Source organism: Melanostigma gelatinosum (genome assembly GCF_949748355.1).
Source record: "Melanostigma gelatinosum genome assembly, chromosome: 16".
Lineage (NCBI taxonomy): Eukaryota > Metazoa > Chordata > Actinopteri > Perciformes > Zoarcidae > Melanostigma > Melanostigma gelatinosum.
This window is the reverse complement of record NC_136649.1, coordinates 12,337,225-12,358,051: the sequence shown is the minus strand read 5'-3', so window position 1 is coordinate 12,358,051 and position 20,827 is coordinate 12,337,225. Positions and strand designations below refer to the sequence as shown.

General features: G+C 42.3%; 3 protein-coding genes across 7 annotated transcripts; all 3 read left to right on the top strand.

The window, feature by feature from the left end:
• The first annotated feature begins 295 nt into the window (after positions 1 to 295).
• Positions 296 to 4,548, top strand: LOC306790090 (transformer-2 protein homolog beta-like). 5 transcript variants are annotated; one of them, XM_079286193.1, is made up of 9 exons: positions 296 to 447; positions 965 to 1,006; positions 1,604 to 1,731; positions 1,878 to 2,037; positions 2,159 to 2,347; positions 2,557 to 2,672; positions 2,790 to 2,963; positions 3,061 to 3,131; positions 3,265 to 4,544. In XM_079286193.1, exons 1-9 carry the CDS (start codon positions 415 to 417, stop codon positions 3,273 to 3,275), a joined length of 924 nt encoding a protein of 307 aa, XP_079142319.1. In that variant the 5' UTR covers positions 296 to 414; the 3' UTR covers positions 3,276 to 4,544. The 5 variants fall into 5 exon arrangements, with proteins under 5 accessions (XP_079142319.1, XP_079142320.1, XP_079142323.1 ...); XM_079286197.1 differs by having other exon boundaries at positions 313 to 447; positions 965 to 1,230; positions 3,265 to 4,548; XM_079286195.1 differs by having other exon boundaries at positions 313 to 447; positions 965 to 1,052; positions 3,265 to 4,545.
• A 555-nt stretch (positions 4,549 to 5,103) lies between these two features.
• Positions 5,104 to 11,199, top strand: ola1 (Obg-like ATPase 1). The gene is made up of 11 exons (XM_079287308.1): positions 5,104 to 5,181; positions 5,531 to 5,628; positions 5,747 to 5,890; positions 5,995 to 6,122; positions 6,772 to 6,947; positions 7,081 to 7,161; positions 8,363 to 8,460; positions 8,562 to 8,702; positions 8,950 to 9,046; positions 9,497 to 9,619; positions 9,734 to 11,199. Exons 2-11 carry the CDS (start codon positions 5,531 to 5,533, stop codon positions 9,836 to 9,838), a joined length of 1,191 nt encoding a protein of 396 aa, XP_079143434.1. The 5' UTR covers positions 5,104 to 5,181; the 3' UTR covers positions 9,839 to 11,199.
• Positions 11,200 to 12,784: 1,585 nt separating this feature from the next.
• Positions 12,785 to 19,998, top strand: LOC306789927 (transcription factor Sp3-like). The gene is made up of 8 exons (XM_079286020.1): positions 12,785 to 13,106; positions 13,735 to 13,962; positions 14,052 to 14,630; positions 15,555 to 15,746; positions 15,862 to 16,060; positions 16,168 to 16,357; positions 16,679 to 16,875; positions 17,833 to 19,998. The coding sequence occupies exons 1-8, from the start codon at positions 13,038 to 13,040 to the stop codon at positions 18,081 to 18,083; spliced, it is 1,905 nt and encodes a 634-aa protein (XP_079142146.1). The 5' UTR covers positions 12,785 to 13,037; the 3' UTR covers positions 18,084 to 19,998.
• The last annotated feature ends 829 nt before the right edge of the window (positions 19,999 to 20,827 follow it).

The following is a 20,827-nucleotide window of genomic DNA, read 5'->3' as shown; positions in this document are numbered from 1 at the left end:
AGGCCGATTTGTCATAATTTTTATGGAAAATTCTCGATTTTTCCTTCAATGACTTCCGTGTAATGTGACCCAGCGTTTCTTATAGCGCATACAGTGTAGATATGAAACGTCCCAAAATGGCTTTTTTTTTTTTGCTCATCAAATATATTATTAAACTTAGTTAATACTTATTTATTCGGCCTTTAAATAACATGCCTGTCGATCAAATAAATGTTAGAGCGAAATGTGCAGCTTTTATTGTGAAAAACCAGAGCAGGAAACCGACTGCTTCGTTGACGTTACGTCATTAGTCGACTTAAGGCTTGCTCGTGCAGAGCCAACGTTTGCTGCGCGCTAAATTTTTGCGGGCGATACAGTTGAATAACTCTTGTTTATCACGTGATTTTTGCTCATCTGCCGTATAGTAATAATAACATGAGCGACACCGAGAAAGAGTTCAGGGAGCAGGTGAGTTGTGATTAGAAGTTGAGCTAACAGCTAGCTAGCTTAGATGTTAGCTGCGTCTGCAGGTCAGTTAATCAGCAGTAAATACGGTTTGATAACAGGCCTCAGACCTGAGCGAAATGTGAGAGCAGTAGAACAGTAGTTAGTGTTTAGTAAATGTCAAAGATATAACGTTGCAGCCTACGGCCTACAAAGCATAGCCGAGATGTAACGTTAGCGTTAGCCACCCGTGCGCTTGTTTTGCTACTTTAACTTACTGACTTGTTACGTAACCTTAACGATAGAAATATTGACTGCCGGTAAACATTTAATGACTACAAGTCAATATTTAATGGCTGTAATGTTCATATTTATATCCGTACAAAGTAATTTAGGACCATTCAAGCTAACCTAGACGTGTAACGTTATTCAGCTAAGCTAAAATGTATGTTGTTTTTCCTGTTTTATTTATTTATTTGTGTACCTTTTGGCTCTTACAGAAACCAACTTGCCTTATCACCCTTGTTTGTTCTTTGTTAAGGTTGAGGTTGGAAGAAAGAAAAAGGCGGAAGACGTGTCAGATGTGAAGTTGTTATTATTTGGCGCTGATGGTGTTGATGCATGCTAATGTATGGATGCTGAAAAGAAGCAATCAAGATCTGTCCCCACTACTAGTGTTGTAATGGCAGATGGTAAATGGGGGAAGAGGAGGAAAAAGAAGTCATTATGTCAAACTGAAGAAAGAAGAAATGAAGGGTTGTTATGAAGTTAAAGAAGTTATGAAGTTAAGATCAGAAGTATACCAGGGTATGATTAATTTTCCTAACAGGATTTCCTATGCTACTCTTTTTCATCCTGTTTCTTTCTCTTAAGCATGAGCATTTTGTTTTCTCTCTATCAGAAACGTCACTGGTCAATCCCTCTAAACCTTCTAGGTTTTTACTTTTTGTGCAATGTTGTCTTCAGCTAAATTACGTAATATATTATTTCATTATGTATTGCTATTTATGACCTCTTTATAAACACATTCCTAAAAAAAGTGTAGTGTCAAACCTGTGATGAAATGTCATGAACTCTCTCTGAAGATGTAGAGGTCAACGCTGTCACCTCCTGGCCCTTTATTTATTTGGCACACAATTGGCTTTAGAGGGGTTCTTATTTTGGTGTCTTGTCTGCCCAGGACTTGCAGCCTGGCTCTAGGAGTGCCTCCCCTCGGGGCTCAGCAAAATCCACCAGCCACTCACCAGCACGCTCTAAAGAAGGCTCCCGCCGCTCCAGGTCGAGATCCCGATCCAGATCCAAATCCAGGTGAGATGGTGTTCATGTGCATATGAAGGAGGTGTTTTCAAAGTTAGTGTGGGGTATGTGGACTCTTAATCTACATTTTATAAAGCTTTTGTACATGTGACACAAGTACATTACATGCTCAGAGTTAAGTTAAGGTCCATCCACAGGTCCCGTTCCCATCGAAGCTCACGCAAGCATTATTCTCGCTCCCGTTCCCGCTCCCACCGACACCGGTCCAGGAGCCGTTCTCGTAGCTGGGAGTACCGCCGGCATAGGAGCCATAGCCGCTCTCCCATGTCAAATCGTCGCAGACACATTGGAAACAGGGTATATACATTCTCTCTTGTCAAATACCCAGTTTGCTGTTTTGCTTCAGAAAAGCAGGATTCTTTGCAGTGATGTGACGGGTAATTTGCCTGCAATATTTTTACACTCCACTCTTTAACAGGCCAACCCAGACCCACACAACTGTCTGGGTGTGTTTGGACTGAGTCTCTACACCACGGAGAGAGATCTGAGGGAGGTTTTCTCTAAATACGGCCCTTTGAGTGCCGTCAACATTGTTTATGACCAGCAGTCGCGTCGCTCAAGAGGCTTTGCCTTTGTCTACTTTGAAAACTGTCAGGACTCAAAGGAGGTAAGGAGGATAAAACAGAGATATCACAGAGATCATTTTTATAATGTTGACTCTATGCATTCAATAGACCATGTCTTACACATGTATCTCTATAAAAAGGGGATTTGAAGTCTGTGCAATGCATTTCATTCAGGGCAACGGTTAAACATGACAACTATCAGATTAGAAGAAGAAAAAAAATCTCCTAACTGTGTTGTTGTGGGTTTTAGGCCAAGGAGCGTGCTAATGGGATGGAGCTTGATGGGCGCAGGATACGAGTGGATTTCTCCATCACAAAACGAGCCCATACACCCACTCCTGGAATCTACATGGGACGTCCCACATAGTGAGTGTTTCTTAACCCACTCAGCTTTGTCTTTGGGGACATTTTCTAGAAGCTACTGTGCGTGTGTGTGTGGTATCTTGCAAGGTGTCACCGACGTTTATTCTGTGTTTTTTACAGCGGCGGTGGTGGAGGTGGTGGCGGTGGCAGCGGTAGCGGCAGTGGTGGTAGCAGTAGTGGTGGTTCATCACGACGGCCCTCGAAGGACTGTGACCGGGGCTACGACAGAGGTTATGACCGGAGTTATGATCGTGACTATGATCGCTATGAAGACAGAGAGTACAAATCATACAGGTGAGTTGTTCTCCCCGTAGCCGGTTTGTCATATTAGTCTATGATTAATGGTTAACAGCCTAAAGGAAAGTGTTGCGGTTTTGTTTTCCCTCTACAGACGCAGATCTCCGTCTCCTTACTACAGCAGGGGGTACCGCTCACGATCCCGGTCCCGGTCCTACTCGCCACGTATGCTTCAACCATTTTTCTATCATTACACCGCTGGGCTATCTTGACATATTTATAGTATATATGACATTAAGATATTTATGTAACCTTCTGAGTCTGGCACGTAATCTCTTCTTCTGTCTTTTTTTCACAGGTCACTACTGAGCAGTCGGAGAAGAAGGCGGCAACAGTTTCAGTGTTGTTGTTCAGATGCTTTCTTATTCTTGACTTTTTATGTTTTGTTTTATTTGCTTTGTTTTTAGATAATGTATGTTATATGAATTCTGGATTTGTTTATGTATTGAAGGTCTAAAAAAATGTCAGTGGTGAATTTATCATAACCAAATTTGTAGGCAAACTCGTGAACAACAAAAACCTAAAATTTCAGATAATAGGTTCAAGTGAAAATGAGCAACGCTTCGGATCTGCACCAAAAACAACCTGCGACGTCATATTTGGGTATCCTAACAGCTGAAACAGAAAAGGAAAACTTGTTTTGCGTTGCTAAATACACAAAGGGCTGGGTTGTTTATGCTCAGCTCAGACTTGTTTTTATTCAAGCAGGATTTTCTTTGGCAGTTATATTATAGTTTCTAACTTTGCTGTTTGTACGTAGCTGTCAAAATCCCAGTTTGCACGTATTTAATGTTTTAAATACCAACTCTTCTATTTATTTTTGTGTTTTTCAGGAGGAAAGTTCTTTTTTTGGGGTGTTGTACATACACAAAAAGATACTTTGGTCTGTTCTGTTGTCTAGTGACAGTTTGTAGTATACTGTGATGGCCGCATTGCCCCGTGGTTTTAGATGCAGAAATAATGCAGATATTGTACCATGAAGTACATGAATCAAACAGTTTATTTGGTGTGTTTTTTTTCTTGAGAAATCAAAAATATTCTGCTTGGACATTACGCATGCACCCTGACTTGAGTGATGTTCCATATTAAAGCCCTGTTTTGTCACAATTTGAGTTTTCTACAGAATTGGGTATTTTATGAAATGTATATTCAGGCTATCCTGGATACATAAATCAATATTGTTGCATTACAAATAAATTGATTTTTTTGGTAATATAAATACTGCATAAATCAGATGGTTCAGTGACTACCTTCAAGCTGCCCATGTACTGTCTTTAATGCTGCTGTGTCAACGTCCCAGAGGACATTTGCTTTCCGTTTTGGCTGCAGTGAGACAGACTTCAATTAAATATAAAATATAATGTGAGGCAATTATCTGAAAGATTGTTGACACTACACTCAATAGAAAAAGATGTGTGATACGATGAAAGCTCGAGCACAGCTTCATGGAACAATATTTTGTCATAGACCGTTTCCAATATCAAGAATATACTTTCATTCTGAAATGTTTGTTTGTCTGAACACAAGCCTGTTATGTATTGGTATGTTATTATGCTATTATACATAATGCTATTATGTCTGTGTGCGTGTCCTTTAACATATCCGTTACCACGGAAAGACCGGCAGTAAAGTAAACCCGACAATTCGCAAATGTGCTTAGGAACGGTAAGATTTTACATGTGTAATATGCTTTTTTTTAAGTTAAATATTTAGTATAAAAATAACAACAAAAAATGTATTGACAAGATATACAAATAATTCAAATATTTGCAGCACATACAGAACATATGTAGTTAGAATGATGTATATACACACACAAAATAAAGATTACTTAAAGGACAATTACGTTCCAAGAAAAGTTTTAACCTTTTGTTACATTTGAAGAGAAAATTATAAAACGGAATTAACTCGAACATGTCTGTTTATTTATAACAAATGTGACATAAAATAATGACATTTAGGGCTCTGTCATCTGGATTTGCAGAGTAAAACTCAAGATATATAAAATATATTTAAGGCTAAAAGAATAAACAGGTCTGTCCAACGTAACTTCATGTAGTCTGTCAGCGCACTTCTCTCTGACCAATCACAGAGCACTTCCGGTTAAACACTTCCGGTTTGCTCTAGCACTTGCCTTTCCACCCAAGCGGCTGGTGTGTGCAGATATCAGAAGAGTGAATACCACGTTGACCAGTGGCTAAAAATAGACATTAAGGTACTAAAATAGTTGTTTTTCAGCTAATTAACTTTTAGTGTGATTTGTAAATACTGGGAAATACAGACGGTAGTGTTTGTTTAGTCAAATATTCTAGCTAACAAGTAGGTAGGAGTGGTCTCAGGTAACCACTACTAGCTTACGTTAGCATGCTGTTTTTGAATGAGCATATGACTGGAGCCGCCTCAGGGCGCTTTAAGTGGAGCTAGTTGAACAGGAATGAGCTACTTGGTGATACATGTCCATACGTAACTTTTAGCCGCAGCGAGATGTTGTTACGTTACAAATAAACCTGGCTTTAGTGAAATGTTTTGACATGGGGTAATGGTGTAACTTGTCACTCTCGCAGATGCCACCAAAAAAGGCAGAAGCCCCCAAAGAGGCTACATTGATTGGACGATTTGGAACCTCGCTGAAGATTGGAATTGTGGGATTACCTAATGTTGGGTATGTACATGAAATAAGTAATGGATGTAAGCTAAGCAGTTTGTTATGTAAGTGAATGAACAGATTCATCAGTTATGGTTGATTATTGCATTGCTGTTGACACTCTCCGTCAACGCAGGAAATCCACCTTTTTCAACGTGCTGACCAAAAGCCAAGCTGCTGCAGAGAACTTCCCGTTCTGCACAATCGACCCAAATGAGAGCCGGGTACCGGTGCCCGATGAGCGCTTTGATTTCCTCTGCCAATACCACAAACCAGCCAGGTCTGTGTTATGTCCTTACAGCTGATTGGTTGTTGTTGTTTTTTGTCCATGGATTTCTGTCTCATCAACAATCCCTCCTTGTCTGGCTGCTTTTGTTTATTCAGTAAGGTTCCAGCTTTTCTGAACGTCGTGGACATTGCTGGTCTGGTGAAGGGAGCTCACGCAGGACAGGGACTTGGAAATGCCTTTCTCTCCCACATCAGTGCCTGTGACGGCATCTTCCACATGACTCGTGAGTTGTCAATACTACTGCCTGCAGCTTCTGCCTTGTAACAACTGAGGAGAGGGGACAGGTGTTAGTTAAAGATCATTTGTTATGCCTTTCGACCAGACAGGATGATATATTCTGTTCTATACCAAGTTTTCTAACTTTTGGTCGAACTCGTTATTTGCCTTTTTTGTTGTCAGATCTGATAGTTCCTGATATAATACAATTTCAGACTATTTTATTGAAGCAATGGGCTTTTATTGAGACAACTTTTAACATTTGAGGACTGATGAAATGGAATGAATGGGTCGGTAGAGACACGTGTTTTACTTTTCTCGAAGTAATGTATAAAATAAATATTGTTTTGGTTTCAGTTCAGAACATAAACAACATCCAGTCCAAGCTGGAATTTAGAGTGAAAGCTTTTATATTTGTGATTTGCCTGTCGTGTAAAATCAGAGTCAGAGATGATGCAAAATAGATTTTTCAGACCAATATGAAGTTTATACATTACAGCATTTGTAGAATTTAGGTTTTACCTGGGTGCACACTCTGATTTAAAAGTGTTGGGGGTCAACAAAATAGCTTTAGGAAATGCTTGCATGGTCATACATACCGACTGAACTGCTCAGGGTTTTGGACTTCACCCGTCGTCGATTGTGGTTTTTTTTAGGAGCGTTCGACGATGAGGATATTATCCACGTGGAGGGTAACGTTGACCCGGTGAGGGACATTGAGATCATCCACGAAGAGCTGCGACTAAAGGACGAGGAAAATATTCCTCCAATCCTGGACAAACTGGAGAAAATGGCCGTCAGAGGTGGTGACAAAAAACTCAAACCCGAATATGTAAGTATGTATGTATGTTTGTTCCATGCATATGTTGCCCTGTGTCACGATGCGTCGCAATTGGGGGATAGAGGAGATGATGACCCTGCACTCAGTCTGCAGACTTAAGTTAATCTGCTGCTTCTTGCTGCAGGATATCATGATTAAGGTGAAGAACTGGATAATGGAGGAGAAGAAACATGTCAGATTTTACCCTGACTGGAACGACAAAGAGGTACGGTAATGTGTGTGTTAGGGGTGTAACAATACGCGTATTCATATTGAACCGTTCGGTACGAGGCTCACGGTTCGGTACGCATGACGAACCGAACAATACAAAAATATATTTATATATATTTCACCAGGTAGTCCCATTGAGATTAAAAATCTATTTTGCAAGATGTAACTAACAATACTACATAACATTAAGGAGCAGTTTTTGTTTTTTATGCTGATGTGTTGCTAAGAAGACACCCCAGAAGATGGGGTCACTCAGGTATAGTTCCATCATTGTTCAAAGTCAAAGAATAACTTTATGATGTTAGTTTTAATGAATAAATATATTTAAAAATAAAGTAAGGCACATTTCTCTGGCATTTATAGTTTTCTACTTTACTGAAACGTACCGAACCGTGGCTCCACTGTATCGTACCGAACCGTGAATTTTGTGAACCGTTACACCCCTAGTGTGTGTGTGTGTGTGTGTGTGTGTGCTTGAATTAGTGGGTGTGTGTTAGGCTTGTGTGTGTCTATAAGTGTTTGGTGTAATTAGGGCTGTACCCAATGTCATTTTTTACATTCAAAGCTTCTATTGAGGTTTTCAAATAAGGCTTTGAACGTCTGTTGTCGTCATCCGAAAAGAAAGTCCTCAAACATGATCCTCAATTTGAATGAAGTGATCCATTGGATTAACTGTGTTAGTCTTTCTTTTTTATTAAATCAACTTTCTTCAACTTCTTTTCTCGCTAGTGGGTTCCTCCATTTGTGTCCAGTGAGCCGATGAGCAAAACAGCTTTTGACCACAGTGAAAGTTTTGTAACGCCAACAAATATCAACTGTTGGATCCCAGGTGTCAGAAAAAAACAATTCTACGCTGCTACCACTGGAATCTAATTCTACAAATAGTATAATATTAGTGTCTACTGATCTTTATGTTCAAACAGAATGAATAGAATGAGGGGGGGGGGGGGTAGAGAGCGCTGCGCAACATTTGAATGTTAAGATAGGATTTTAAAGTTAATGTTATGAATGAAGCGTTGAAATATTCGGTACAGCCCTTTTGTGTGTTTTTGACTTTTGATTGGTGTAACTTCGTGGTCGGCTTGTTGTCCTGATGGACAGAGTAGCCTGACTGCTCATCACTGCATCAGTAGGTTGTACATGACGTCATTAGTAGGGTGTCCTCTGAGCTGTACCCTTTAACATTCTCCCCGCAGATTGAGGTGTTGAACAAATACCTGCTTCTGACATCCAAGCCCATGATCTACCTGGTTAACCTCTCGGAGAAGGATTACATCAGGAAAAAGAACAAGTGGTGGGTTTGCGTTCACCTGCCCGTTGTGCATAAGTAGATGTTGCATACGTTGTTTAAGTATGCAGCCATTGTTTGAACACCCTGCTGCCTGTTCTTCTCAGGTTGGCGAAAATCAAGGAGTGGGTGGACGCCCATGACCCCGGTGCTCTGGTGATTCCCGTGAGTGGAGCTGTGGAGTCTAAAATGCAGGACATGGAGGAGGAGGAGAAGAATAAGTACTGCGAGGAAATGAAGACGCAGAGGTGAGACATGAACTCACGGCGTATCGTAGACCAGGTGGAGAAATGGTCCCTTAGGGCTTTGTTGATTAGTCTCTCAATTATTATCATTATCACTTGTTTGCAGCTAATATCAATGCTATTAATTACTCCGGTGTTTGAAGATACAATAACAGATAATAACAGATGCTTTTATTATTAAATGCACCTTTTTATTTTAGATACATGTCTGCTTGAGCTGCTCCATCATGACTTCTCTCTGTGTTTCTAGTGTTTTGACCAAAATAATCAAAACGGGCTACGCAGCACTACAGCTGGAGTACTTCTTCACAGCCGGACCAGACGAGGTGCGAGCTTGGACCGTCAGGGTGAGTGCTGGGAAATAAATAACCCGTCTTTTAAGATCATTATTACCGTATGTTCTCAAACGTCAGTGTTTTATTTCAAAATCCTCTTCATTGTTTGAAAGCGTCATTTACAGTTGAAGAGATTTCCTGTAAAATTAGCATTTTGTCAAAATTAAGTTATTAGCAAACAAATATATGAATTAACTTATTTATAATAGGAAGAGCTCTTTTTGTCAAATGGGACAAATATTCTCTTGTGTATTACCGTGTTTTCTCTCTTTCTTACTGATTCACAATGATGTGAGTATGTTACTACACATTAACGGCCTGGTGTGTAGCATTGAGTGATTTAAACATCCTGGAAATTCGCTCCACGTTTGCATTCTTATCTGTGATAAAATTTTTCAAGGGTGCAGTGTGTTGATATATTCTGAGTTAATCTCTGATTATCTTCTTTGTTTGCTGCAACAGAAAGGGACCAGGGCTCCTCAAGCTGCAGGAAAGATCCACACTGACTTTGAGAAAGGCTTCATCATGGCAGAGGTGATGAAGTACATTGACTTCAAAGAGGAGGGCAGTGAGAATGCAGCCAAGGTGTGTGTGTGTGTGTGTTTTAATCAAGCCTCGTTTAAAGCTTGAACTGGGACTGAATTTCTGCCAGTAAAAACCGCTCTCGAATACAATTTCTAAATGTGTCCTTTCTTACAGGCGGCTGGGAAATACAGGCAACTGGGCAGGAACTACATGGTGGAGGACGGCGACATTATCTTTTTCAAATTCAACACACCCAACGCACCTAAAAAGAAGCCGTGAGACCTCACGATCACCAGAGGGAGAACTCAGAATACTGTTCATTTTTCAAAGAGCTACACTGTGTGCTGGTTTTCATGTTTATCTTTTGAATTCAGAGGATCAGCTCAGCAGTTATTCACTCAACTGGCCTCACAGATCTGAATCGATTGGAATTCTTTCAATATAAAAACATTTCTACACAAGCATAGCTGTAATATTTGGCACCTTCTGTACCAGTCAAATATTTTTGAAAACATTATATTCTAGCTTTCATGGTCCCAACGGAGAACAGGTATAACTGAACTGAGAAATGTATCATTTCTGATTTTATAGGAAATGGCCAATTAAGAAACTAACGGAACACAAACTGCATATTGCTTTATGATTGATGCTGTCCATGTGTTTTTAATATGCATCAGAGGATCACAGCTTGTCCCCTTTTCGAGACACTTTTTTTAAACATTTAAGCAAGAATCAAAGTCTTTTTTTATATCATTAGGAAGATATTTCATCCCTACAACAATACCAGCTTGCCTTTCTGTCATTACTCGACAATTACCTTCATGATGACTGCTAATTAATTGGCGAGCTCTCGCATCACATCAACACGCTTTATTTCAGCCCGACATGCTCGATCTGTAATTCAGCTCCTATATCATACAAAAGTAATAAACAGTGCCACCGTAAGTGATAATATACAGCATGTGTTGTTTGGTACAGGTGCCTAATCAGCATTAATTAAGTAACGGACATCCTAAATTAGTCTACGGTGGTTTTCCCTGGAATTAAAAGGACATGAACTATTTTCTTAGTTAATTTATGCCTTTTCCCTCAATTCAACTTTCTGCTATTCACGATTAAGTCATAATTCCTTTTCCAATTATGCTGAAAATGATACATAAGTTTGACTGGTGCTGTGTTACCTACTAAGATAAAATGAAAAGCCATCGCTCAGTGTGGCTTTTCAGGACAGAACTGTGCTGTATTCTGAGGGGAAGGATATTATTGTTTTAGAAAGAGCAAAGCAGGCATCCCTGACAATGCAGAATGAGACGCCCGAATGGATCATTTTGTTATACACACTGCTTTTATTGACTTTGCTTTGGGTTGGTGAAAAAAAAAAAAGACAACATTCACTTTATGAAGTCCACGCTGTGTCAAGAGGCGAGGCTTCAGTGTAAACCAGCTCTGTGGATCATCTGGGCTGCACAGCTTCACAATGCTTCTTGTTTCACCTTTCTGCCGCCACAGTGTGAATGTCTTTATTTTCAAGAGTCCCCTCATTTAACATCTTGTGGCTAGAAAATGGACCTAAAGGAGCCCAGATACAATAAATGTCATCATCAATATGCATGTGTCAATAAAAGGAGACGAACCTGTCATTGCTTTGTGTCTTTCTACTTTTTCCTCACGTTGGAGGCTAAAGTCACAACATGAGGGAATGAATGGATTGTAAAATCCATAGAAATATAATAGTAATGTTATTAACAGTGTTTAATTACGATCACTTCATAAATTGATATATTTAAACAAGCTGTGAACAACGGAAGAACCCAATTTGTCTTTACTGATGCATTAATAAGCTTCAAGTAAGACAAATAACCCATCTGTCTTATGTAGTGATCACACATTTGCCAATTATATTTTCTTATTTAAATGTTAAATCAATTCCATTTTAAAATGGAATTGCAAAAGGGGCATTGTCATTTTCATTTTGTCTACTTGTGTCTGAAACAATCTCGCCACAAAATCCACTCAGTCGCTATTCTGGAGCCTTCGATCATATCAGCAGATGGAAATATAGATGTTGAAATTTGTGCCAATTCCATTTCTGGTTGATTTATAAATTATATTTGAGTGAAAACAATGAAATTGTGCCTCAGTTTTAGTCTGGAGTCTGGAGTCTGTTTTCTTATCCGATGCGAGGGTCCTTGGACAGAGGATGTTGAATGCCGTACAGGTTGTAGAGGCTAATTTGTGATGTTGGGCAATACAAATAAAATGCAATTGAATTTGTCGATGCATGAGCTTCAAGCTGTCAGAACTGTGTGCATAATTCAATTTTTAGTGATTACAGCGTTTTTCCAGGAATATCACCACAAACATTAAGTTTGTTGTACTGCAAATACTTAAATATTGCAATACTTTCATCAGTGGGTCACTGTGTTATAGATCATGACATATTCAATGAAGATCTTCTGAGATTGCCACTTTTAGGACTTCTTATACAATTGATTTTTAAACGTTGAGATTCAAAGTTTCATGTGATTGTTTACATTCGAAAGTATTTACAATTTCATGAGATAACTTTTGAAAAATGGACTTTAGAAATGAACTTTAGAAATGGAGGCCAGCTGACAATTTACAGTGATCACATAACTTTAAAAGCTAAATCGTCTATGTGTAATGGCAAAAATAAAACTGTATAAATCTTCATTTTACATTAAAGTAATTAAAATAAGTAGTGTCATTTCGACAGAAATGCCGCTGTTTTAACAAGTATTCTCAGTTGGGGGATTTTAACAACTGCATTCCTTCTCTTCACACGCTCAACAAACAGGAAACACACGTCCTATAAAAAGTGAGTGACGTTTCAGTTAGCCAATGACGTCCACCGTACCCCTGGCTCAGCCAATCGCCTTAGAGAAGAAGGGCGGGACGTCCTGAAATGTGATGCAAATTTGAGCGTCAAGCCTGTTAGTCCCGCCCTTTTGTGTTTCCCGCACCGTCAATCAAAATAGAAAAAAATCGACCCGAATTCACCGATCAACACTAGCCCGCCTTTGATAAAATAATCATGTTTGGAGTTTAGTTTACCCGATAATCCTCCCGGTTACTACCACTCACGCTATGACCGGTACGTAAACGTTTACCGCATCGAAGCGTGCAACTAATCGGTGAGTTTGTGCAACCTACAGCGAAGCAAGCTGCGTCTTTTTTTATCTTTTTTTGCTCTGCTGCTAACTAGCTAGATGTGGTTAGCTAACGGAGCTAGCTGGCTAGCAACGAAGTTGACAAAGTAAACACGTCAATCTGGGCCGAAATTGCCACAGAATCTGAGCTGCGAAGTTGAGTTTCACAGTCCGCTCCTTTCGGACTGCAGAGTGGGGATGATTTGCGAGCTTTTCTGCCAGGCAGGAGTTGAAAATTACAGAGTTTTGCTGAGTTCCCCCCCTGTCTCTCTGCTAGCGCCAGAGTAGCCTCTCTGAAACAAGGAGTAATGGCGTCCGCGGACGTGGACAGCAGTCAAAGCGAGTTTCTGCAACCCGGCGGCGCAGCGGAAACACAGGTATCCCGACATTTTCTAGCTCGTCTTACTCGCTCGCTCGCTTTCGACTGCTGGGTTGTGTTTTTTGAGAGCATGAAGTTCACACGTTTTAAAAATTTGATGGCATGGGGTGAACGCCGTACACTTCCTGTGTTCCCCTCAATAACGGCCACCCACTTTACCCCTGTAAAACCCGCCCATAGTGGGTAGGACACTGAAGTCAGTCACTTGGGTCGGCTCGCTGGATAGATAGCCGGTTTACCTTACCGGGGTGTGATACTACTGCGGGGAAAGCGTCCGTAGTCACAACAGTAGCGTTCAATTGTGTTGTAATAACTGCCCATCCCCCACACCCATGCACTCGGTCATTTCTGAGCCTGTTATCTACACTCCGTGTGTTGGTGGTTGCTTCGGGGTTGTGGCTGTTGCATCGTTTGCATCAGCACAAATCCTATATGACCCCCCCCCCCCAATCACTATGATTTACTCTCTTTGACGTAGCAGCACAATCTCTGAATCCACAACTGCTTTTCAGAAAAATTGCCCGGCTGATTCTCCTTCTTTCCATCTGTGATCTAATCTAAAGCTGAGTCTTCTTGTTGAAGTGTGATCTGTTCTTGCTAATCTTTGTGTACAATTTGACTCCCAGACTACAGACATGTCTGCCATTCAGCTGACGGGTTCAGACCGATGGGAGGTGTTAACACCCGTCTCAACCGGGAAGGAAGATCAGGGAATTGTCCACATTCAAAACTCTGGGATTGTCACCTCAAACGGGCAGTACATGCACATTGGGAGTCTCCCCAACCAGCCCATTTATGTCACAGCACCCGGGAATGAGGCCGCACACAATGGAGTGTCAGGCATTCAGTATCAGGTAAAAAAGAGACAGAAACAACATGTTAGATACTGTGTGTGTTCTGTTCCGGCAAAGATCTTGATCACAACGATGGTTCGTTCTTCCAGGTCATCCCCCAAATCCAAAATGCAGATGGGACCCTCACAGGATTCACACATGGACTGGATGATGGCACAGGGCAGATCCACCTCCTCCAAGATGGCGGCCAGGGCACCATTGGAATCAGCTGTGCCACGACGTCGACCACAGACCTTCTGACGCAGGCGGGGCACGTACAGTCGATCCAAGGCGTCTCGCTGGCCGGGGGGTCGGCGTACACCGGCACAGTAGGGCTGCCCGGCAACATAACGTTCGTCCCTATAAACAGTGTGGATCTGGAGTCTCTGGGGCTGACCGGAGCGCAGTCGGTCCCCATCGCAACGGGGGTGACTGCTGAAGGGCAGCTGATCATGGGCGGCCAGACGCTGGACAGTCACGGCCAGGACACTGGCGTCAAGCAGGTGACGGTGAGCGCCGCTAACCACGAACTCTACGTGCCAACCACCACGTCCTCCTCTAACTCCTCCCATCTTCCGGAGACCATCGACGGTACCGGGGTTCTGACCCAAGCAACCGCCGTGTCTGCGGGCGTGTCTGACCCCTCCTCGGAGAACTTCAACTCCCACAACCACCTGCAGCAAATCCAGGTCAGAGTGTGTGTCTTTAACACCACATCATGTGTATGTTTAGCCAGGTCTGTGTGCTTTAAGGCAGCGGTTCCCAGACCGGGATTTATTTAATTTCTTTGCGATATGCTCGACACGCTTACCGGGTTATTATCATTGAATGCACTTTTCTTTTTTAAAAGATACGCGTTAGCTTGAACTGCTCCATCATGGCTCGTCTGTTTGTAGTATAGTTATTATTTCGTTCTTTAAAAATCTGAAAGTAACCTTTTAAAAGTAAAGTCTGAAATCTAGAAATCACCAGCCTCAGCGATGAGGGCTATTAAGTAGACAATGATCTGATCTAAGGGGCCTAACAAGTCAAACGGTTGGAAAATATTGCTTTAAGACACCAATAGAGCTTATTGTGTCACCGTGTATTTAACCTCAGTGTGTCTGATATGTGTCCTAAGTTTCTTAACCACAAAGAAAACAAGAAAGAAACAAATAGTAACTATAACTAGGGAGTGATCTATTATCTATGGTACATTCATTGATTTATGAAAATAAAATCAGGTCTATGGGGTGTCACGTGTGTCTTAAGTTTCACATCATGATATGGCCAACCCACCTCGATTTGGCTCACAATAGGGATTAGTTTGTTTTGTAACTGCGTGACTACAATTGAAAGTTCAGACTGTACTTCTATCGTCGTCACATGTCGGCTTGTGAATGCGTTGTTGTTGTGCAACAACCTCTCCAGTGTTTCGGAGCTCCCCGCCCTGAGGCTCCACCGCCACAGATCAGTTCTTTGCTCGCGGTGAAATGCTCCAGCTTGCAGTTTCTGAACACGATTAAGACTAAACTATCCACTGTACCGTTGAACCAGGACCTCCTGCATCGAAACATGACATGAGTGCGGCCCCCTTAGCCTTTTTGTGTGTAATTGTATTTTATTTTCTGCAGGTCTCATCCTCACATGCCACCACTCTCTCGCAGCCCATCCTGCAGCTGTGTGGGGACAGTCAGGTTCAGGGTCAGGACCTGAATGCAGGAGGTCAGACTCTACAGAGCGTGCAGCTGGTCAACCCGGGGACCTTCCTCATCCAGGCCCAAACCGTCACCGCTACCGGACAGATCCAGTGGCAGACCTTCCAGGTAACCGACCAGGACCGCTTGGGAAGCGGCCTACAGAAGTCGCTGATCTTTCGTTCTGTGAAAGATGTCCGATTACTAACACGCATCTCATCTCTCTCTCTCTCTCTCCGTATAGGTTCAAGGTGTCCAGTCACTCCAGGGGCTTCAGCTGCCCCAGGGGCAGGCCCAGCAGCTAACCCTAGCCCCGGTCCACACCCTCCCTCTGGGCCAGACGGGCCAGGTCAGCCTGCCCAACCTCCAGACAGTCACGGTGAACTCTGTGGCACAAAGCGGAGTTCAGTACACACAGGCGGAGGACGCAAACAGTCCAGCTGGTATGGGGGACACCTGCACATGCTGTACACTCGCACATAATGTGTTCATTTGAATTATTGCTTAAAGAGGCCCTGAATCTTCACCTTCTTCTTCTTCCCTGCTGCAGGCATCCAGATAAAGGAGGAACCGGACTCTGAGGAGTGGCAGCTGAGTGGGAACTCCACGCTGAACCCCAGCGACCTGAACAATCTGCGCGTTCAGCTCGGAGACGAGGACATGGATATGCAGGGCGGGGAGGGCAAGAGGCTCCGCAGGGTCGCCTGCACCTGCCCCAACTGCAAAGAGTCCGGAGGAAGGTGGGCATGTCGGGAAAACACACACACATTACAGATACCAGGAGGGGCTGGTGATCAGCTCACCGTTAACCAGCTTTACATTTCTGTGTTGAAGCGGTTCAGCTGGTTTTATATTCTGTTCATGTGGCATCGGAAATTCAGATTGGCATGAAAAAAAAGTCCTGCAAATGTTTATTCAGTTGTTATTGAACATCGTTGGGTCTTTTATTAGGTTTGTTTGTAGTTCAATTGTGTATTTTCTGCCTTTTGCGTTCATTTATTTCACAGTATTTGCATTTTTGGGCTCATTTTGCGTTTCTTTTCCCCCCCGGCCTTCCGCAGAGGTTCGGGCACGGGGAAGAAGAAGCAGCACATCTGCCACATCGCCGGCTGTGGGAAGGTCTACGGGAAGACGTCTCATCTGCGAGCTCACCTGCGCTGGCACAGCGGAGAGAGACCCTTCGTCTGCAACTGGATGTTCTGCGGGAAGAGGTTCACCAGGAGCGACGAGCTGCAGAGACACAGGAGGACACACACGGGTGAGACACTTTTATCAACCGCCTCGTGACACGGATTCATGTCTGGAGCTAGTTATACGTGTTGGATGAGTGACATCAAACCATTGAATTGTTGCTTTCTGTCCATGATACACATTTTAAAGGAACACATTTATATTTTTCGGAGATGTTCCTGTTTAACTGCAGTTAAAACATAACGGATCCCACAATATATTTCATATTTGTCTGCAACTATCCTTGCCATTGTTTTTGATGACACAATGTTCAGTGATGAGAGGTGTCGAGCATCATCTGTGAAGTGAGAAAATGAAAACTTGCTCTAATGCTGCCCAGGAACTCCGGAGCGCCGAACACGTCATTTCTTGTATTCTGGGGATTTTTTTTAATGCACCAATATTTGGTGGATTTAAAAAAAAATGATGTTAAGAAAAATACATAACGAAGACGAGTCGGTTAGATAGATAGATAGATATAAACTTTATTCATCCCCAGGGGGAAATTCGTTGACTTCACTCAAATTGAAGAAATCCCTGAATTTTCGTACTTACTCTGAGTATTTCTGTACTACTGTGAACAAAGTAGTTCCAGTGAAAACGGTTCACCTTGTGTTCTGTGTGTTGTCTGGATAAATCGCAGTAACCAGCACACTGTCCCCACACAGACACGTTGCTGTTGAGTGTTTGTAAACGTAATCTTTTAATAGTTGGAGCCTCACATGGAGCCTTTCCATACAAAAACACACATTGACACATTGTTCTTTAACTGTTTACGATCTGAGAAGATAAACTCGTCAGTGCTCTCCGGTGTCACCTTTTTCTAAATGACCCCTCAGCCGATTTTGGGCTTCTCTGCACCGCCATTGATCGTTCCTTATTGGCCAACATATGAACTGATTGAATTGACCGGCCCACTTATATCAGTCGTTGTCGATGCGTGTTATCTTGTCTTGACGTTTTTTTGTTTCCGCCGCTCTCTCAGGAGAGAAGAAGTTTGTGTGCACAGAATGCTCCAAGAGGTTCATGCGGAGCGACCACCTGGCCAAGCACATAAAGACTCACCAGAATAAAAAAGGCATGGTCCCTTCCTCCACGTCTCCGCCCACCCCTGACGCCATCATCACCGCCGACGGAACCACACTCATCCTCCAGACCACCACCCACAACCTCCTAGCCAATCAGGAGATCCCGTTGCAGCTGGTCACCGTGGCGTCCGGTGAGGTCATGGAATGAGGGTGTGAATTTGGGTGGGTTTATTTTGAGAACTGGCCTATCACAGGGACCTCTTGGGCTTTTCTCTTTCCCCTCTAACCTTTTTTTTTTTTTTTTTTACATATGAATATATACGTAAATATATATGACAAATATATATATTTTAAGAGTTATCATGACTTTGTGTTTGTTTTTTGCAGTCTTTTTATAGGCGGGCAAAAAGAATAACATTAAAATGTGGTTGCTATTTACACATGTCCATACACGTGCACACATACACATACATGCATTAACACTCAACATGAATACTCAACACAATAAAATGCCTTATTTTGTATCATAATCTTGTATAAAATGCTGGAAGTGCATGTGTTTTTTAAGCTTTGCAGATGATGTAACCGTACCGGAGATAAATGTGTTTGTGAAATGGCGATGATGATGAGTTTGTGAAAGAGAGAAAAGGAAGTAGTGAACTTCTCTGGCATGATTGAATTTGTCGCTGGAGAGTTCTGACAAAACCAACGCTGCTTCCACGCTGAACTGTTGCACTGCTGCTGCCGCCACGACCTAAAAGTGGTAGTTTTTAAAGGAATAGTTCAAGATTTTTGGGATAAATGGTTTAGATGAGAAGATCGCCACCACTCTCCTGTCTGCATGGTAAATATGAAGCGACTGGAATTGGGGAAACGGCTAGCCTGGCTGACAGAATCTGCCCGTCAGCACCTCTAAAACATCACAACTCAACACGTATCTTGTTTGATTAAAAGGTACAATATGCAACGATCTCCTTTAAAATGATATATAGACTGGAGCGTGCGGTGGTGTCTATCTGCAGAGACCCGGCCCTCGGCCTGTATTTTCTCTTCGTTGGTGTCTGGACGTGTTCTCATTCCCAGGTCAAACACTGCCGCTATGTCACACAATCGAGGTACACAGACAGGCAGGCAGACGGGTGCCTTGGTCTTCGCGACACCTTCATACACAGCATACAGCCACGTGAGTGCTATCGCTCGTATCATCTCGCTCTTCCCAAGAAAGCAAATAAGCGTATTTCCCCCCCCAAAATTTTGAACTTTCACTTTGATGAACCCCGCAGCAGGGCGCTGACACCGATGTCATAGTGTGTGTGTGTGTGCGCCGCTTCAAGCAGAGCAGGAGGTTCAGCTGGTGGTCAGAGTAGGAACTGATGAGAAGTTGTCGTTTTCCACCTGGAGGAGGTGAAAAGAGATGCAAGCCGCTCTAAAAAAAACAAAAAGGGCAACTTCTTCCAGCATCTGGTCAGTGTGAACAGAATGTCTCATCTTGTCTTCACGAGCACACCGTCCGCTGTGCTTGTCCACGTCAAAAAAGTGTCTTTATTTTGCTTTCTTTTCATATTTTTGTTGTAAATTCACGTTGTATATCAGTTTCCTGTGTCACGTCGTCTAAGCCGATGCCACACGATGGGGAGCGGAGCGGTCGCCTCTGTTCTCCTGCGGGGCTCTTCGTTGCCATTGCCGGCTGCACACGCACCGACGTTGCCGTGTGGAGAAAACAAATGCAACAAATCATAAAGCCCCTCCCGGGGGTGTGTTTGTCATCGGACATCCCAGTTGGACACCAGATGACGTGGGATTAGTTTCGCAATAAAGGCCCTGTTTTAATTGTGGACGGATGTCACTCAAGTCAAAAGGAAAACAATCAATCATGCCATTGTTTGTGGTTTTTTGTTCTTATTTTAATTAATGTAATCCCTTTCCTCAGTTTGTCCTCGTTTGTAGCATTCATTTACATGTATATTATCTTATTTTCACATTGTTTATAGAAGCCATTACTTAGTTAACTGAAGTTGTATCAAAACCTTATTTTAAGTAATTTTTTTTAAAGAATTGGTGTAAAAATTGAATGTTACCTTTTGTAAAACCTTTTTTCAAATGGATCACAATAAAAGTCTGAAACCTTCCAATAACGGGTTTTGTGTGAGTCGAGGAAAGCGCCGAGGTACCGTCCACACACACTCGTGAACCTAATCTACGCCACACGGAATCAAGCTGCGATTTGATCTGCATCCTAACGACTGAATCAGCAGGACGCCGCTACTGTTGCATGTGTAGAAAAACGAGTCCCTAACCTTTCAAGCGCATGTACAACAAAACCAGCTTGTTCTGCATGTTTTGATTTTAAACTGGATGAAACGGTTAAATTATGTGAAAGTATATTTTTATGAAGACAATAGACGGGACGCTTTCATGCTGAACACTATCACTGATTCATGACATGCCTTCATGTTGAATGACTGAGCTGCACTATACAATGACATATATAACTCTTTGACATACCGGTACTATGCTGTGACTTTTTAAAAATAGACTATACTAGAAATGTATTGCATACTATGCATGATTTTTTAAAATCTTTTTTCACGACATACTATACTAGGATTTGTTAATGACCTTTTTGATGACATCTCATATGATTGTTTTCATGAACATTTTATGACAAACCACAGTGTGTCTTTATTCATGAAATGCTTGACATATACGATGACTTTGGGACTGTTGGGACCTGAAGTGGGCTCCCAACATCAACACCATCAGGAAAAAGGCCCAGCAGAGGTTGCACTTTCTGCACCAGCTCAGGAAGTTCAACCTGCCTCAGGAGCTGCTGATTCTTTTCTACTCAGCCATCATCCAGTCTGTTCTCTGCTCTTCCATCACTGTGTGGTTTGGATCGCCCACCAAACAGGACAGAAACAGACTGCAACGGATTGTTAGGTCTGCGGAGAG

Coding starts and splice junctions, on each gene's coding strand:
- LOC306790090 (XM_079286193.1), top strand. CDS start 415: ATGAGCGACACCGAGAAAGAGTTCAGGGAGCAG. Junction 2,038..2,158: donor GCAGACACATTGGAAACAGG/GTATATACATTC, acceptor ACTCTTTAACAG/GCCAACCCAGACCCACACAA. Junction 2,673..2,789: donor TACATGGGACGTCCCACATA/GTGAGTGTTTCT, acceptor TGTTTTTTACAG/CGGCGGTGGTGGAGGTGGTG.
- ola1 (XM_079287308.1), top strand. CDS start 5,531: ATGCCACCAAAAAAGGCAGAAGCCCCCAAAGAGGCTACATTGATTGGA. Junction 5,891..5,994: donor CAATACCACAAACCAGCCAG/GTCTGTGTTATG, acceptor TTGTTTATTCAG/TAAGGTTCCAGCTTTTCTGA. Junction 6,123..6,771: donor CGGCATCTTCCACATGACTC/GTGAGTTGTCAA, acceptor GGTTTTTTTTAG/GAGCGTTCGACGATGAGGAT.
- LOC306789927 (XM_079286020.1), top strand. CDS start 13,038: ATGGCGTCCGCGGACGTGGACAGCAGTCAAAGCGAGTTTCTGCAACCC. Junction 14,631..15,554: donor ACCACCTGCAGCAAATCCAG/GTCAGAGTGTGT, acceptor TATTTTCTGCAG/GTCTCATCCTCACATGCCAC. Junction 15,747..15,861: donor TCCAGTGGCAGACCTTCCAG/GTAACCGACCAG, acceptor CTCTCCGTATAG/GTTCAAGGTGTCCAGTCACT.